The sequence below is a fragment of the Hippocampus guttulatus genome, chromosome 6, assembly GCF_054856545.1.
Source record: "Hippocampus guttulatus isolate MCC_2025c chromosome 6, RoL_Hgut_1.0, whole genome shotgun sequence".
Taxonomy (NCBI): Eukaryota; Metazoa; Chordata; class Actinopteri; order Syngnathiformes; family Syngnathidae; genus Hippocampus; species Hippocampus guttulatus.
The window spans coordinates 20,532,501-20,550,690 of NC_141266.1; the positions used below are offsets into that span (position 1 = coordinate 20,532,501).

Sequence of the window (18,190 nt, forward strand, 5' to 3'; positions counted from 1 at the left end):
GAGTAGATACTTATACTCTTGGCATCTTTTTTTTTTTTTCATTGTTTTAAGATATTTGGGCTTTATTTTTGTCATTCCTTATTTTTGATTTGTATTAACAATTATGTGCAGTATGCATTTTTTAAAATTAGTTTATCTGTTGTACAATTCATTTGACTTACCGTACATTTTTTGGGCTTGTTTTTCAAAATGGAATTCAGCTAAATATTGCTCTTTTTACGATTTCAATTTTTTTTTTCAATCGATTTCTTTATTTCTATTTTGTACTCAATATTTTCTTAATTTATTTAATTCAGGATGTTTTAGCAGTTGTTTTTAGTTTTTACTATTCCTTCTTTCATCTCTTCAGCTGCTGTTTTTATGTGCATTAATTGAACTTCTATGTGGGTTGCCACGGTGGACTCCTGGTTAGCACGTCCGCCTCGCAGTGCAGCGATTCCGGCTCCGGCCTCCCCGTGTTGTTTGCATATTCCCCGCGTGCCTGCGTGGGTTTTCTCTGTGTACTCCAGTTTCAACCTACATTCTAAAAACATGCATGGCGGGTTAATGGAGAACTCTAAATTGTCACCAAGGGCAAGTGTGAGTGCGGATGGCGTCTGTGTGCTCCAGCACGCCTGCAACCTTTGTGAGGATAAACAGATTAGAAAATCGATGGGTGGAACTTTGATTATTTATTAATTTTTTAATTAGATAAAATTTTGATGTATTTTTGTGTGTCCAGGTTCAACATGCTGGCCAAGACGCGTCACACTTGGAAGCTGGACGGTATGAACACGGCCGAGTATGAAGTTTTGTCCCGGGAGTACCTCCCGCTCTACACAAACATCACTGTCCACATCGGCACAGAGGCCGGGCTGCAACCGCTGCCGCCACGGTCCACTGTCCCGATCTCTGCCAAGGCTTCTGTCAAGCCCGCCACTCCGAAACCTGACAAATAGCCCGTTGTCAATTATTTTTTTTTATTTTTTTTGAGAGGCCTTATTCGTCCTCGCGGACTTGGCGCATCTTTTGAAAAATATCAACTATCCCTGTCGCGTTGGACTCTGTGAGTTTATCGACGGTGCCGCCATATGTTGGCTGCTCAAACCTCCTGATGCCTTCCAATACTTGTGCAATCCACTTCCACTATTGATGCTCCTTCGTTAACTTCTTTCAAGTGGGGAGTGGGTGGGGGTTGTGATCCTACTACAGTCAAAGGATATGGCCTAGTTTACACATTTTGAGAAAAGGAATACTTAACAAGCATATCGTGGCACATTTTGCAGTAGTTTCATATTTCACTTCCACGGGTGGTATTTGCAGTTAATTCCGCAGGCCTTCATATTTGACTTTTTTGTGTTTGATGGGTTGGACACAAGGTAGCGGCCAGGTTCCAAAAAAAAATCATCTGTCCAATTAAGTTATTATTGAGAAAATGATAAATATCAATATTTTGAGCACAATTCCTTCATTTTTTTTTACATTTTATATGGATATTTAGTTAGTCTACCAAAAATAAAAGAAACCAACAAATTTGAATTATATTCATGTCAACAGCGGTGCCCGAAACGAACTTCAATGAGTATTATAAAGGAAAAGTAATTACAAAAAAATCGATAGATTAAAATTTTAGTATGCAAATAATAATGAAATAAAATACCACGCTACTCGTTCAGAACCAACACATTAAAAATTGTTTTCATCATCAGTCCCTCCAATAAAACTTCAAAAATCTAAATCAACATTTTTCATCACAAATGAAGTTACATTAGGAAATTCCTCATTTCTCTTGCGTGACACCCTTTCAACAAAAAATCACTAACTCAAAATTAAGTCTTGGTTGGAATCATTTCATTTTTGACTTTTTTGCCTTTCTAGAATACTTTTTTATTTTTATTTTATTTTTTACTTTTATAAACTTGAAGAAAAAAAATGTTTCTCTTCTCCCAACACGCAAAAACAAAATATTGTAATTTTTCCAAAATGCTAAGAAAATATTTTTGGATTTTCTGATTGAGGGAAAAAAAAAACTTTTGCACCTGGCGGTGACAAATACTGCACAGCTCTCCTTCCTTTCATGCAGTAAATGTCCACCACATGCTCTTTGCCTTTACATCCACCAAACAGAGACATCAAACATACACGAGTGTTCTTATACAAAATCATTGTAATCTGAATATTAATCCACAATGTTGTAATCAGCGTCTCAGGAAGCCACCGACCAAAGAGAATCTGGGAGGGACAGAGTATGTATACCAGCTATTATAGATAGTTCTTTCAGCATTTATTCTATTTCCTTGATATCCAGCTGAAGGTCTCTTTACTAGCTCATTGTCCTCACTCGTCATACAATTCATTGCAGTAATGGAAACTGTCTTTGAGATTTTTTTTGTTTGTTTTTAAATGAACCTACAACTCATACCACGTTGGGCCTGTTAGTACACAAACTTTTTTTTTTCTTTATCCTTGATATCCATCTTAAGTTCCATGTGCTAAGAGGCTCAATGAAGCGCACTAGTAGACCACCCAAGTTGATGTTTTTGCAGTACTAGTCCGACAAGGTAAAGCCGTTTGACCGTTTATTGATATCCCGGACATCCATCCTGAGGTCCATGCTCTTCTCCTCCTTCACTAGTAACAATTTAGTGCACTAGTATAAGACGTAGGGAGTCTTATTAGGATGACTACATGTCACTAATGAGGTACAACAGTTGTGCTGAGTAAACCGTGCTGCTAGTATTAGAATTGCCCTATTAGAGATGACAAAGAGCCTACTAGTGCATGGACCTTAAGGTTGGTCTAAAAAAAAAAAAAAACTTTCTACAACTTTTCATTCATGGGTTGTGAACAATTGATTTCGACTTGGCAGCATATTGAAGCCACTCTGCATATTAGCAGGTCAGTGCACTGTAAAAAGTGTCCTGATTTTTGGTGTAACTTTTTTTTTTCTTTGTGACATTGCAGGTTAGTACTGGACCGGGGTACTGTTAGCTCTGCTTGTGTATGTGAGTGTGTGTGTGTGTGTGTGTGTGTGTTCAACACATTTGAGTGGCCTTAAATTCTGTAATAAATCGATTATTCAAATGCTGTATGGAGGGTGCAGTAATTATGCAACTGTTGAACAAATGTTTTATTTCACAGTTTTCACTGAAGACTCAAAGTGCTCCACATAGTTGAAATACAATCACATTTTAGATGCAACAAAAAATTTTTTTATCAGCAATCTAGCTGTAATCGAATTGCCATTACCAGGCCCAAACCTGTTAGCTTGTGAGCGAATTGAAAACTCACATACACTAAGCCCTGCTGCGAATTGCAAAAATTTGCAATTGACCCTCCCCAAAATGGTTTATAATTGAACATAGGTGGCCTAAGTTGGTGGCAAAGCAGTCAAAAAAAATCTAAATTTAAATACTGTATACTCAACCCAATTCAAAATTCTTGGCACCAGGATGCCACAGGATGGCGCCAAAACGATTCTCAATTTATGTCAAACTCATTATGTCATGGTTCACTGTCGTTAAAATTTCCAAAAGTTGACATTAGCAAATGTAATCCTAGTATCTCTCACTCTTGCGAGAGAGCAAGTAGCTAGCTACTAGCTTGATAGCTAGTAATTAACTTGGCAAAAAAAAGTTTTGCTCCACTTGTGCTTTTCACACTTTTAAATTTGCATTGTATACTTAAAGTATTAACTCGGCAATGACACAAAGGGCTGAAAAAAGGCATAAGTGTACCCAAGAAACAAACATGACAGGAGAAATAGTCCTGCATTGAGCAGAAATCACTCAAAATCATCTAAATGACTGAGTAAAAGTTTAAAATAAAAAAATAAAATAAAAACATCGGGCAAACTATTTCTCTTCATAACTATGCAAGTTTGCGACTGGTTCACAGTCACGGGTGGTAATTTGTAGGTTCAGCAAGCATGTTAGAATGCTTTCAGAAGCTATTTCCTGGTGTCCTATTACAACTGGAATAAAACATATGCTCAGGTGTGGACAGGCTAGCTTGTGTTTGCTCTCCCAAGAAGGTAAACAGTCTTCTTTGCAGTCATACACTACTCACAAAAAGTTACAGGATATTGGGCTTTGGGGCTGACGTTTTCTGAATCAACATAAAATGCACTATAAACTTACTTTGACTTTCCCTAAATATGTCTGGAAATTTTAATGTGTCAACCAACAGAGGTGACTTCTGCCATTCAGGTCCTTGTTCGAGAAAGTCAAATTGTAAAAAAGAAAAAAAAAGAAACATTCATTTGTGCATTTACATTTTTAGAGGTCACATTAAGTTGAATGTTTTTTAGGCCGATACACTCAATGTGTTTATTGTGGGGTATTTTTTTTTCTGCCTGAGAAAAATTCTATGAGCTGTTGTAGGTGACGTCATTATACTTAATTATTTTGCCGTCGCGCATGACCACTTCTTTCTGCGCCCACGTTTCCACCTCGCCGTTCCTCTCCTCGAAGCGGCGCACCATCACCCGGCCGGTGGCGGGCAGCTGGCACGGCAGGTCGCGGGCAGCTTCCTGGAACAAGCCCATCTTCATCATGTCCTTGGTCAACTTCATTGCGTCGCCGCCACCGGCCGCGGGGACCAGCGCTTGGATCCTCTGTGGGGAGAGCGACCGGGGTTGCCTGGGGCTGCGGGGCAGAAGTTTAATGTCCGGTCGAGGGGTGCGCTCCCACCCCAGCGGCGATCCATGCTTCATCGGTGAGTGTGCTGAAAAAAGTGAAATGATTGTCATTCAACTGGCAGGAATTCTCAAAGTGTGATATGCAGGGTCCCTCTAGTGGTATGTGAAAGAATCACTGGATTAATCTTTTAAAGTTACCTTTAACCTTTGTTTTTTTTTCCAGGTATGCAGGTGTTAACTATTTAAATTGCAATATCACAATTTACCACTAGATGGCAGATATTCTTACAGTGGGTGTTCTGCTGCCGTATACTACAACATGAGTAGGAAGACGGTAAGAACGTTTTCCATTGACTCGTTATCTACCTCGCCGCTCTTTGTTGAACGGAGATGGACCTCTTCGGCCCGGTGACGCCGACCGGTTCCTGATCCTTCCCTGCGGTGGAGTGAGGCGTCCCAGACCTCCGCCGGCCCTCCTCATGTCATTGATGATGCCCACCATGGAGGTCCTCAGGGCAGGATTGCTTTCCACCATCCTGCATACGGCCTGGCAGTAGGGCTGGTCGCGCATCACCTCCCGGATCTTGGCCGGGCAGACGCTGGGGGTGTGCAGCCGAACGCGGGCGCAAAGCTCGGCGATGATCTTGCCCATGGCCCACACGTCTGAGCGCTGATCCCGTTGGCTGTGGCGCTGCAGGACCTCAGGGGCTGAGTAGGCCTCGTTTCCCATGTCCACGGCCGAGTTGAGGCCACGCCGGAAGAACTTGGCCAGACCCAGGTCGATGATCACGGCTCGGTTGGTGTTGTGTTCCACCTGGAGGTGGAGAAACGGTGAGTGGTGCAGGTTCTCAAAGCATCACTGTATAGTCAACTTGTATTTAACTTTTAAGTTGAATGCATTTGCATTTATTCATGGACGACTGTTTCTTTTTAAACAGTTTATTACAAACAAAATATGCAGATTTTTTTCATCACAAGCGTGATTACTTTTCTTGGTCCAAACCTGGATTGGCTCTGTAATAATGGAATTTGTTTGCGAGATGGCTCAATGCTGGGGGGGGGGGGGGGGACTTAAGGCATGTTCAAGGCGAGGTATCTTTAAAAGAAAAAAATAATGTGTAAATAGCCCAGTTGAATACCTTCAGCCCATCAACCACCAAAATTTGCATGGGAAATAATTTCCATCTAATACTGTCTAGTCACTGCATCTTTTTTTTTTTCACCTCGTACCGTTCATGGTTCGAAGACCTTTGAAAAAGATTTCAGGAAGATGACATCACCACAGTTGTTTTGCAGGGGCAGGGTGCATTAAGTTTTGAACCTTTTAATGGGTCGCACGCCTGTAACAATCAATGACAGTGTAATAAATAACCTTTTTTCTGGGGAGGCGGGGGCAAAGATGCGAGGATTCTGCCTGACAGCAAAATTACTGGATGTGACTTGCTTGAAACTGACTAATGGCTCACAAGACTGTCGAATATGTTTGTGGTTGGAACGGATGGTTCTCATTTGATTAACCCTTTCATGCATCAATAATGATAACATGTCACCTGATAACATAAGCTGTCCACTGTAGTAACCGCAAGCCATGTTTAGTGAACTGTGCATGATTTGATTTAAATCAACTCAAGTATTCTTGAAGCTACCACTGTGTATTTTTCGTCCTTTATTGTATGCTTGTTCCTTTTTACAATAATGTTAAATCATTCAGTTCATCTAGGTAGCCGACACTATCTCAACCGTCAAGTCATTTTAACGCTTAAAACATGTACCCACCATGATGTTTTCAGGCTTGAGATCTTGATGGACAATATCTTTAGAGTGGAGGTGCAGAAGCCCCTCACACATGCCCAAAACGATTTTGCCTCGATTCGTTGGAGTCAGCTGTAAAATAAACAAACCAAAAAAAATCATGAAAAGGTGGAAACGTTTCAACCAGGTGTCAATTCCAAAACCGGCTTTTCCTCCCTCAGGTGTGAATGAATTTGCAATGTGTGGAATTAGCATGGTGCGGTTAAAAACAAAACTTCGTTGTCTTCTTTTCCTTTTGGTTTTTCCCTTCAGATCAAAAACTAAACTTCTGAAGACTAATAATTAGATCAAGGAGGTTAAAGTATGGTCTGAGGGCTACACATGGCCCGCTCTTGTCATTAATCCAGTCCATCGGACAAGAGACCTGTAATATTATTTGCGTCTCATGAACTGGATGGCGCCAATTGGTTCCCGTGCTCACCTGTATTTTGGATTTTGCTGACTTAAAAATGGTAGTTTCCAGGTCCTCTCCGAAGATGAACTCCAGTGGAATAATCCATTTGCCGTCTTTCAGGTTGATGTTGCCCAGCAGTCTGACGATGTTTGGGTGATTGGCTTTGCTATGATAAAATGCAACGAAAACAGACATGATGACAAAACCACTTTATGATTTGGTTTTATTGGTTTGCAATGGTGTGAAACGACTGCTTGTGAGCCTGTTTCCTTGGCTGTCCAAGGGTGAGTGGTTTGAATTTCCTGCACAAAAGTTTACTTAGCCTACTACCCACTTGTACACTTCGCACTCTCTCTCCAGGTCCTTCCTGCTGATGAGGTGCTGAGGAACCTTCTTGATGGCCGCCCAGGTGTCATTGTACTTCTCTCGGTAAATCTTGCCGAAGCAGCCTTGTGCCAGAGTTCCGGTGGAGTACGCCATCCGGGCTACCTTTGTCAGCGGTAATGGCTGCCAGTATTCACACACACAGTTCACATCAATAGGTACACCTGCAAGACCTTTTGAGATCCAAAATAATGGGATATCAAGCAAAACTGTCTCCACTCTTTGTAAAGTTTACTTGATGGACAAACATGGTCAGTGTGGAGAACTACTGTTAATTCTCTGGGTACAGGAAATTGAGAAATGTAGTGGATCTAATATTGAGCCTTGAGGCACACCTCTTGAATGTTATAAACTTGAGTTTATAACATTCGTTACGTTCCAACCGTAATTCTCTTGACAATTTGAGACAATCCATCTGTCTAGGATACCTGCTTCCGATTGGTCCTTATTTTGGCAAATTCCCTGTAGGGGTTTGCCAAAGTACAAGCCAACAGGTGTCCGGGCCGGGCTAATTTTCCCAACTTTTCACGGGTCGGGGGGTGCAATTGACTGAGATTTGGGAGTGTCTGGATCATGACCCCTAAAATTTTTATTTTTGCCTGTGTGAAAGAGTCTTGATTCTGATCTGTTCTTTCAAGGAAATGCAACAATGCTAATTCATCAAAATGCATCTGCTCATCAGGACTAAAAGCGAACAGCGTGTGACGAAATGAGTGCAAATAAGCATTCCTGGTTGGGGAGTGCCACTGTCATCGACGAACGTCGCTTGCTCTTTTCCACCTTTTCTCCAGGAACATAAAAAAAGACAATTTTCCCCCTATCTTTGAATGTAAGACATGAGACTTCGATTTGAACGTGGGTTTACCAAAATGGGCATAGTCGGATTACAAAGAAAACACTCACAAACCGGAAAAACCACCAGCAATTACAAAATATGCCAAATATAACCCGCATGTTAAGAATGAATAAAATTGGGATAAATTATCCATCAAGTCAACATTCTGCTGGTGTAACGTAAACATAGATTCGGTCTTCTTACCGTTGAGGCAGAGTGGAGGCATCAGGTCTGAACACGAATCGACATAGCTCTTTTATCATACTTGCTTGGCTTCGTACCACGCCTCCCTTGAGGCGGGCGGGTGGGCCTGTCCCGGCCTGACTGACTGACTTTCTGACAACCGTATAAAAGTCTACTGCAGACATGTCCAGCTCCGGGCCTGGAGGGCCGCTGTCCTGCCTGTTTTCCAGCTCTCCCGGCTGCAACACGCCTGATTCAGATGCTCGGCCAGCTATGAAGCAGCATTCGAACGACACTGAGTATTTGAATCAGGTGTGTTGCTCCTGAGAGAGCTCGAAAACAGGGAGGACGGTGGCCCTTGAGGACCGACTTTGGACATCCCTGGTCTACTTGAAACAAATTGAACAGGACATAAACAGGCCCCAAGTGTCATTAAAGCTCTTCGCCCATAATTAATTTGTGTGTGGGCATTTTCTACACTGTCAATTTGGAATAATGTGCCATTATTGAACAGAGGGGTGGAAATAAACTTTTTCTTTTGTAATTCATTTCATTTAATTCACTCTAAGAGCACTGTAAATATTGACACCTCTACTGCTACATCTTGTTTCTCTGATCGGTTGTTTTTCCTCGGGCATGAGGGGTTCTTAATCTAATTACAGGTAAAAGATGGAGGTACAAAGGGATGATTTTTTTTCCTCACCCGATCGAACATTTATTGGGGTTAGACTCGGCGTTTTAGCAAATGAAACAAAAAGATTTTGTTTTTAAAACTCCCGCTTAAATTTAAGGAAATGATCCCCTGGTTTCTGTCTGACTAATTTACTTCCACTGGAGGTCAGCAAATACCAACGTGGTGACTGTCAGTTTCATTGCATTCTGTGATACTCTAAGGAAATGTGTACTTCAAATATCCATCCATTGATCCATTTTCTAATCTGTTTATCCTCACAAGGGTCACGGGCAAACTGGAGCCTATCCCAGCTATCTTCGGACAGCAGGTGGGGTACAAGCCAATCGCAGAGCAGACATAGATGAACAAGCATTCGAGCTCACACTCATACCTAGGGAAAATTTAGTGTTCCATTGATCCACATATATATATATATATATATATATGTATATATATATGTGTGTGTGTGTGTGTGTGTGTGTGTGTGAGAACTGTCAACTATTAACATTATCTTCAACTAATGTGAATAGTCTCGAAAAACATGCTCGAATTTTCATAGAAACTCCGAGAGGCTGTTGAACATTAATGAACACCTTATCACCAAATGGAACGTACCACTTTTAGAAGTAGGGGAGATAACTTAGTTTAGTGTCCATTTACGTCAGTATTTAGAACATGGTGTTGCTTAACCAATGACTTTGTATTTTATATTAACATAATTATAGTCTTATTTGCTTAGTATTGCTTTAAATTAGTCGTCGCTTTTCAGAAAATACGTTTAAATCGCATGTTCTCCCCTCCGTGTTTCGCAACATGTCTGAACTTACACCTGCGTGGTGCGTTCAGGTACTTACCTCCTGAGCGAAACTGGGGACGTCACAAAATGGGATTGACGCTCCGGTCTAAGGGGAAAATTTACGGTTCGAGCACTATGTAAATTAGTTGTTATGATAAAGTTGTGATCAACAAACAAGATTCAACGAGTGATTCGCGGAGTTCGGCGGCGGAATGAAGATATTTTGGGTGTTATTTATCGCCGCGACTCTGGCGACAGGTAAGAGAGTTTTCGCCTCGACTGGGTGGGCCCGCTTCCGCCTCAGACGGTGGACATGTTCTTTCTACTCACATTGTTTTTTTTGTACAATTTGGATACATTAATTGCGTTTTAATGACCGTTTGGGGTGTTTTCAATCCAGATAACGAGAGGTTTCAAGGAGCTGTTGGAAACTGATTTGTCCCTTGAAGTATTGCGTTCATCTAAAAAATGAATAAAATAAGGCAGTTGGATTCATTTTGGGTGTACAAAATGGCGTACATATCTTAATTCGGTTGTAAAACAACCAATTGCCCATCACGTCAGTTGAAGCCCACAACGACTTTTTTTACTTATTGTGGTATTAGTGTTTTATTTCTTTCAGATATATCGTACTTACTGTCAGCTCCCAATCTACGGTAATACATAACCAATTTGAAAAAACAGGGTGTCCTACCAAGTCTCTTCACAATAAAATAATGTAACCAAAGTAATTTTTGAGATGTTATTCACATTTATTGTATACTCAGTTGTTTTTAGTTTTTAATCATCTTTCATTCATGCATGTAAGCACCCTGATGAAATAGGTTCAGTTATAAAGACGCTCCATGATTCAATTATCAACATCCTAAATATTGACTGTTAGAGTAGTTGCTGCTATAGAGTGACACCTACAAAGTCAATCTTGATCAATTTGGGTTTACCAATGATATCAATAAATCTCATCACTTAATGGATCTTAATAAGAACATTCTGTGTAAAATGAATCCTGTCACATCTCTCTTCATAGTTGCCATATTTCTTCCAAAATGGATTTTAATCAAACTGGGGACAATGGGCCTTTCTAACCAATTTTTGGGGGTGCTGAAGCCCCCCTAAATTGAATACCAGCACCACTAAAATTTAAGATTTTTTTTTTGTATGTCCTTTTTAATTAAACAAGCGAGAGAAATGAGTGAACATGCAGAATTTTGTTGGAACTTGACATTTTAAGAGCAAAATTACAGCAATGCCGTCTCTCTTCTGAAATAGTTTGATCCACCTATTTGCAGTGATATTCAGACACTACGTTCGTGTCATAAACCAAACCAGGATATGTAGAACGTTTCTTACCTTCTACCACCTTCCCAACATGGTATCATCATCACCAGTCCTAATTTGATTGTAGCTCCTTGTTTATGTTGTTAGGTAGCAATTAGCTGACTTTTTTTTTTTTTAATCACTAGGAAACATTTTAGGTGGTCAGGGACAGCAACTTCAGAATGATTTTGTGCTGATAAGTCGGTGCGCCACCAAAGTGCTTTAATTGTCTTGGGCTCTCGCTTATTTTCTACACTCGGGCTCTCCGTCCGTTAGTTAATAGAAGCAGGAAGCCAACTTGCTAATGAGTAATATGTCTCCTTTCAGCGTAATTACTCTCAAGTACGAAGAGCTGACAAAGTAGGTGACTCCTCACCGGTTCATGGTGATACTAGTCGTGAAGAACTCAACACCACGTGACATTTGAAGGTGGCCGCTTCTGACTTGATTCAGGCCGCCTCGGGCTCTATAACCTCTGACATTGGAAAAATTATTGCTTGAACAGCACTGCACTGTCGTTTTTTTTTTAAACTACAATTCTGCTTTTACGCCCATGTGACTACTAACTCGTATTTAATGTAATATTTTGTGTTTAGTATAGTCTATGATTACGAGAAAGAAATTGAGAAACAACAACAAAAGGCATCTAAATAGGTTCCATAAAATGTTTTTGTATCAGACCGTGGTGGGAGCACCATACACGTTTTATCAATTCCCTGCAAACCGGTTGTATCCTTTTTACTTAATGTCATTCTAGAGTCGGCCCTGGCCGTGTCAGTGAGCAGCCCGGTGAAGCGCTACGTGGTCATCCTGTTCCAGCCCGTCACGCTCACCTGCAACTTCCAGACCACCGCCTCGCAGCCGCCGGTGGTCATGTGGCGCTACAAGTCGTACTGCCGCGACCCGGTGCAGGCGGCGCTCAACCCCAGCAGTGCCGACAACATCCTGTCGCAGAATAACCCCAACTACGACCCCAACATCGAGTGCGCCGACGGCCAGCGCACGGTGCGCATCGTGGCCTCCAAGCAGGGCAGCGCCGTGACGTTGGGCAGCGAGTATCAAGGACGCAAGATCAGCATCATCAACAGTGAGTGCGAGATGCAACACATTCTTCTTTCAGCAGGTGCAATGACATACTGAACAAAATTCTATTCTCCAAATGGGATTCTATTGTTCCTTATTAAGCGTGAAGTAAAAATGTTTTGCATTGGCCTAATAATAAACATTAAAAAATAAGCTGCAGTTTAATTATGGTGGGGATAAAAAAGACGAAATCTGAAGACGGAATGTCTTCAGATTTCGTATTTCATTTTTTTAGATTTACGCGAACATGGATTTTTTTTTTTCACTAAAATTATTAAATTCCCTGAAGAGACAACAGGTAGATGGCAGTGCATTTTTCTGATCATATGAGCCTCCAACAGTCACGTTTGCAAGAAGCGTCCTCGCTTTGTCTGCTACTAGGCAACACGTGTTTTCCTCAACTTCTTTTCTTGTGTCCTCACTGCCAGATGCTGACCTGAACATTGCACAGACGGCGTGGGGCGACAGCGGGGTCTACGTGTGCTCTGTCATCTCCTCGCAGGACCTCTCGGGCAATAGCGAGGACTACACCGAGCTCATTGTCTTGGGTAAACGCCAATCAACTGCTTTCCACTACTGGCCTTCTCTTCCCTTTGCTGTACCCCGACCAAAATAAACTAATAGGACAAAAGATGTGAGATGCAACAATTAATCGATCAGGTTCTCAGAAAGCGTCTGGATTTACGGATAAAAGTAGAGCAAATCTTGATGGATTTGGCCATGCGTCGTCGTCGTCGTGTTTTACAGCTAAAACGCCGCGTGGGCAGGTGTGATCGTCCCAAGAGCGCACACGATCTAGTAATTGTGGCTTTATCTTTCTTTCGCAGAGAGAAAGTCAGATACTACTGACCTGCTGCCCGGCATTGACTTACTGGTTATGGAAGGTAGTACAAAAGCCCTCTTAGTGTGACTGGTTTGAGTGCTACTAGATCCTCAGTCAAAAGTAACGTCTCAGTTGACGATAAAATATCTTAAATCAGTCTTTTAAAAATGAGGTACAAAAAACTGTTGACACTGAAGTAGGATTTTGTGATCGTAAACAGTCTCAAATGTCAACCTGAAGTAACGTTCTTGAAAAAATAATAATAATAATAATTTACAGACCGACTCGTGGTAACATCGTCCAATCACGACAGCGGAGGGAACAAAACGGTGATGTGGTTTTAATCGGCATTGGTAATAGGAGATCCATGTCATTGATATACGGTGACAACTTTGGACAACGTGGGACCTTGGGCACAGAGTTGAAGTTGGTTTTGAATTAAATTTCAAATGTACTGTAAGTTAAAAAAAAAAAGTCTGGGGGTAAAAAGGCTTAATATTTGATTGAACTTGGCTTAAGCTGGAGGAACCACGATGTCCTTCCTATGTTATGGAAACAAAGTAAAGCAAGCAAAGGAAGTTTTATCAACACGTTAAAATAATTTCTGTGACCAAGTGCATTTTTTTTCTTTTACTGAGAACTAGGCCAAAATGCGTGTCGGAAAATACCAGTTTGTCTTCTGATCAGTCATCTTTTTTTTTCCCAATCTTTCCGCAATCGTCTATTTCATCTTTCTGAAATGATCCCGTAACGCTCTGTAGCGTTTCTTTTCCCGCTTTATTTTGTTTACCTTTGCAGCGCTCTAGTTGTGTCATGCCTCACATAAACGGGCTCAGCCAGTTTGCCAGGAGAAATGTTGTTTATCTCAGGTTGGAAAGCAGACGTTTGACAATGAGCCTTGTGGTTCTTGGGACATAAAAATGGTGCATGTTTGCCTCTGCCAAGCACAGCAAAGTGTGATGTAGTAGGTCATGTGGTTTTCATAACACTACAAGGGATGTGGGGTGGGGGGGTTGGATTTCCTCAAATAGGAGCTGTCCCTCTAATACGCGGCTTGATACAGTTTGTCACAATGTGTGCTGTCCACTTCAGAAAAATGAATACCAAAGATAGCCGATACAGGTGGACAGGAGGTAATACACAGAAGCTTCTTTTCATTAAAAAAAAAAAAAAGACTCACTCACTTGGGGGCGGGGGCCACAAACAAACTGAATCAAGAAAGTGGCGATGTTGTCATAATGTATCATGTCAGTTGTCCTGAAAAGGTTTCTTTTGTAACCGAAGTACCATGTGTTAAGGCAAGACTGTTCGGAAAAACACGCAGCTGGATATGAAAATGTCAGTAATAAGTTGTTACTTTCAAAAGTATCAAAGTAAATGAAACATTTGCCATGTTCAAGAAAGGTGGACACCCTGAACTGGGAGCCAGCCACTTGTATCCATTTCATTATCAATGTCCTTTTTTTTTTTTTTTTTTTTTTTCCAAACTGCAGTTTCACTTGACATAAATGGTCATAATGGTTCCTATTTTGCGAATAATCATGATTCCCATGTATTTATTTATTTATTTATTTTAATAATGTCCAGATTGGCTGTTGGTGGTGGTCGTGGTGTTGGGCTTTCTGCTGCTGCTGTTGCTGATCGGCATCTGCTGGTGTCAGTGTTGTCCGCACACGTGCTGCTGCTACGTCAGCTGCCCCTGCTGCCCCGACCGATGCTGCTGCCCGCGGGCACGTGAGTACTTGGCAAAATGGACTTTTCATTTGCTTGGATACAAATAGTTGGGCGCGGTATTTGTGTAACTGACAAAAAAAAGGCAATCCACCATCTTGGTGAAAAATAAGAGTGCTGTGGTTCCACAAGGGGGAAAAATACAACCCATGCTTTCACGGTAGGACATTATCGATGACATTAGTTGATCATGGCGTTTCTCTGGTGCCGCAGTGTACGAGGCAGGTAAGGCGGTGAAGAAGGGCATGGCCAACCAGTACGCCACCACCGTCTACGCCCCCAGCATGTATGCCCAGCCGGCCTACAGCGGGCCGCTCGTCCACCAGCCCGCCATGCCGCTGCTCCCTCTGCCCAACGGCGTCGGCGTCCCGCCCTCACAGAACGGCTACGGGCGCGAGTTTGACGGCGCCAGCTCCGGTGAGGGGGGGGCATAATATTGAAAGTCATTTCCAGTTCGTGTTTAATTTAATTTGGAATTTTATTGTTTGCATGCAGTGGGTCATGGTTCCCAAGTGCCTCTGCTGCACGACCAAGACGGCGGCGGTGGCGACCATAGTAAGTCAACAGAAAGACGATGTGAATGGTTCATTTCAAAGATGCCAAAAATGTATGTGTGTATTGTTTCAATTCCTGTTTTTTTTTCTGGAAATACTGTCGGCTATTTTTCATTTCCTCAACAAATGTGGTCACCTCCAGCTCGGAGCGGCTATCGCATCCAGGTGGACCCTGAAGGCAACGCCACGCGTGCCATTTACTACATGGAGCGAGAGCTCGCCAACCTGGACCCGTCCAGACCCGCCAACCACAACCGCTGTGAGTCACCCGCCATGCACACATTTAATTGCAAGATGGATGACTCAGATGTTTATACATGTTTATATTTACATGTCTTTGCATCGCGATGGATGTACAATAAATACTGAAGATATCCTCAAACGATTGGTCGAATGACTCACATAATTCAATTAGAAAAAAAAAGGAACGCAAGCAAGCTTCGTAGGGATCTTTTTTTTCTCCACATGCACTAACATTATACAACACCAAGTCTACGATCTCATCCGCTGACTCCCGCGTCACTTACTAGGCCAGGCCTCACCTTTTAAAGGTGTACGCAGTCACAGATATTTTAGTATGGAAGGTGAGGAGGGCAAAACCAAGTTGATAACAATTATACAATACCTAACTTGCATATTTTGTTTATTGGTGCAAAATCATTTTTTATCCGATTAATCGATGGAATAATGCTGCATCCCAAATATTTAAAAAATGCATCTCGTCAAATGTTGGCTCTCTTGAGGATGTGAACCGAGTGTGTGTAGGTTTCAATTTAATTTCTTGTGGCCTGTTCTCAGTGGACAACGTGAGCGAGGTGACTTCGCTGCACACCAACGCCGACCCGCGATCCCGCGGCGGTCGCCCGCAACCGCCAGCGCTGTCCACCGTATACGACGACGACGAGGGCATGAGCACCATCAGCAGCGTGTCACAACACGTGCACCGCCGCCCGAATGAGCCGCCGCGCCGAGGCTACATGGGTGACCGGGCCCGGGCCCGCTCCATGGAAAACCTGGACGACATCGGACGCCGCTATGGCCGCGACGACTACCCGCCGCACCGACGTCCGGATGAGCACCGAGGCAGGAGAGGGTGAGTCACCGCTCTTGAAATGTGATCACTTTGATTTTAATCATTCCCCGCATCCTCACCGCTTGATTTCATAGAAAATTCATATGACATAGTGAACTTATTCAAAATGAATTTTACTTTTTAATGTTTGTGGGGTTTCTGCTGATTTCCCCAAATGTAACTGTTTTTTGTTTTGTTTTTTTGTGGCTTCTTCAATCACGAATGATACATTAAATCGATGAACTTGCATGCTAAAACTAACCAATCTTCAGCTCTGACGACGAATGGAGCAGCAGCGGCCGCGCTGGCTACGACCGAGACGACCGCAGACGCCGCGACTACTCCCCGGATGACTACCGAAGAGGGGCAGGCGGAGGAGGCTATGGTGCCCTTCCAGGGCGGCGAAGCCGCAGTCGCGACGATCTGATGGACCTGGAGAGGGACCGGCGACCGGGCGGCGGCCGCGACAGAAGAGACGACTACGACGACAGCTTCCTGAGAGAGGCCATGGAGAGGAAGAGGCTGGGGGAGCAGCAGAGGGCTCGCAGCCGAGACCGACTGGAGAGTGACGGGGAGCGTTCTGACCGAGGCAGGGCCCCGCCCCCCCGAGGACCCCCGCCGCTGCCTCTGAACCCGCCTTCGGGACCTAGCGCTCTACCGCCGCCCTACAGCGACGACGAGAGCATGACATCGTCTAAGAAAAGCAATCTGCGCAAGGTGAGGAACAGCTCTGACAGCCCCAACAAAATTTACTCAGTAGCACTCACTTTTGAAAGTTAAAAAAAAAAAAGTTTGCAGTTAACTTCCATTGGCACAATACTGAGCGGACATGTCTATCATAAGAGGACCCCCAAATAATTCTCAAGGACCCCTTGTCCTAAGTCAGCCATTTTGGTTTCAAGCAACCATTTTGTGTGAATTCCAGAGCTCCTCTTTCAGGTTTCGCCATGAAAAAGGTGTACTTTTTTGGACAATGTTTCTGGTTTTAACGGAAAACTTTTTTCTCCCCTTCCCTCCAGAATGGAGCTGTGAGCCGAGAGAGCCTGGTGGTGTGAGACACCCACAACAGGAAACACCACTCCTCCTCCCCAAAAAACAAGTAAATGTTGAGATTGTACAGTTTTTATTTCACTAATTAGCTATCTTGAATCTTTTTTTTAACTTGCCTTCGAAACCTTGTCGCAAATTGAATATAAATGTATATGAGTGTGTGAGAAATGCACAAAGTGTAATTTTATGTGCTTTATGAAACATTGTGGCTGCCACAAGTGCCTTCAACTGTACAAAGCTGTAGATGTTAGTTTTACTCAAATGGTTTTATTTAGTTGCAATATCAACTTAGAGGGATTTTTAGCATTTTTTTTTTAGAACACTTTTTTATATGTACTTTGCTACTTTCTATGTGAATTTTTCAATTTTAAAAACATGTACAGCTGACAATGTACTGTAAATGTTCGTCACATGATGGAAAAAACGTATTTTACAAATAAAGCTGTCCCGCTTGGCCATTTATGCTTGGTGGCATTTACAACCACTAGAGGGCGCCATCATCGTACGCTATTGTATACAGTACTTGGCTTTCTTGTCACTTCTAAGGACATTTGCTTGTAGACTACTCCCAACAAATCAAATAAAAAATATAAATTGTGTAAATATAATATGCATTTTATATTATTTGTACTTAAAAAATCTTTTTTATGTAAACATTTTTCCATCCCTTATTTTTGAATAACATGGCCTATCCGTCTATTTTTCAGTGTCAAACGTGGCTCCTGAGCTGAAAAGATTAAACTCTCACTGTGTTTTGCATAGTTTAGCATAGCTTTTTATGAGTTTTATGAATGGTACCAGTTAGCATAGCAAAGAGGGATCAAAATGAAGAGAATTGCCTCCCAGGTTGCTCATTTCAATTTTA

General features: G+C 42.3%; 3 protein-coding genes across 4 annotated transcripts in view; 2 read left to right on the forward strand and 1 right to left on the reverse strand.

Annotated features, from left to right (window-relative positions):
- LOC147204058 (beta-1,4-galactosyltransferase 3) overlaps positions 1-3,068 on the forward strand; it is a 12,295-nt gene extending 9,227 nt beyond the window's left edge. The window contains exon 7 of the mRNA XM_086113411.1: positions 722-3,068. Within this exon, the coding sequence (XP_085969537.1) occupies positions 722-938 (217 nt within the window). The 3' untranslated portion in view covers positions 939-3,068. The remainder of the gene's footprint in view (positions 1-721) is intronic.
- Positions 3,069-3,096: 28 nt separating this feature from the next.
- Positions 3,097-8,330, reverse strand: LOC147204059 (uncharacterized). Its single transcript, XM_086113410.1, has 6 exons — positions 8,248-8,330; positions 7,159-7,331; positions 6,852-6,990; positions 6,395-6,502; positions 4,985-5,432; positions 3,097-4,704 (listed from the first exon to the last, which is right to left on the reverse strand). The coding sequence occupies exons 2-6, from the start codon at positions 7,302-7,304 to the stop codon at positions 4,346-4,348; spliced, it is 1,200 nt and encodes a 399-aa protein (XP_085969536.1). The 5' UTR covers positions 7,305-7,331; positions 8,248-8,330; the 3' UTR covers positions 3,097-4,345.
- Positions 8,331-9,766: 1,436 nt separating this feature from the next.
- lsr (lipolysis stimulated lipoprotein receptor) lies at positions 9,767-17,783 on the forward strand. Of its 2 annotated transcripts, XM_086114381.1 has the most exons (11): positions 9,767-9,953; positions 11,770-12,099; positions 12,524-12,643; positions 12,923-12,979; positions 14,506-14,652; positions 14,863-15,066; positions 15,145-15,204; positions 15,346-15,462; positions 16,002-16,296; positions 16,548-16,992; positions 17,295-17,783. In XM_086114381.1, exons 1-11 carry the CDS (start codon positions 9,908-9,910, stop codon positions 17,328-17,330), a joined length of 1,857 nt encoding a protein of 618 aa, XP_085970507.1. In that variant the 5' UTR covers positions 9,767-9,907; the 3' UTR covers positions 17,331-17,783. The 2 variants fall into 2 exon arrangements, with proteins under 2 accessions (XP_085970507.1, XP_085970508.1); XM_086114382.1 differs by lacking the exon at positions 12,923-12,979.
- The last annotated feature ends 407 nt before the right edge of the window (positions 17,784-18,190 follow it).

Bases quoted from the DNA above. Each gene is read 5' to 3' on its own strand.
- LOC147204059 (XM_086113410.1), bottom strand. From the start codon at position 7,304: ATGGCGTACTCCACCGGAACTCTGGCACAAGGCTGCTTCGGCAAGATT. The intron at 5,433-6,394 runs GTGGGTACATGT...CTCCACCTCCAG, and splicing joins TCAAGCCTGAAAACATCATG to GTGGAACACAACACCAACCG. The intron at 4,705-4,984 runs GTAGATAACGAG...CACTTTTTTCAG, and splicing joins GTTCAACAAAGAGCGGCGAG to CACACTCACCGATGAAGCAT.
- lsr (XM_086114381.1), top strand. From the start codon at position 9,908: ATGAAGATATTTTGGGTGTTATTTATCGCCGCGACTCTGGCGACAG. The intron at 14,653-14,862 runs GTGAGTACTTGG...CTGGTGCCGCAG, and splicing joins ATGCTGCTGCCCGCGGGCAC to TGTACGAGGCAGGTAAGGCG. The intron at 16,993-17,294 runs GTGAGGAACAGC...CCTTCCCTCCAG, and splicing joins AGAAAAGCAATCTGCGCAAG to AATGGAGCTGTGAGCCGAGA.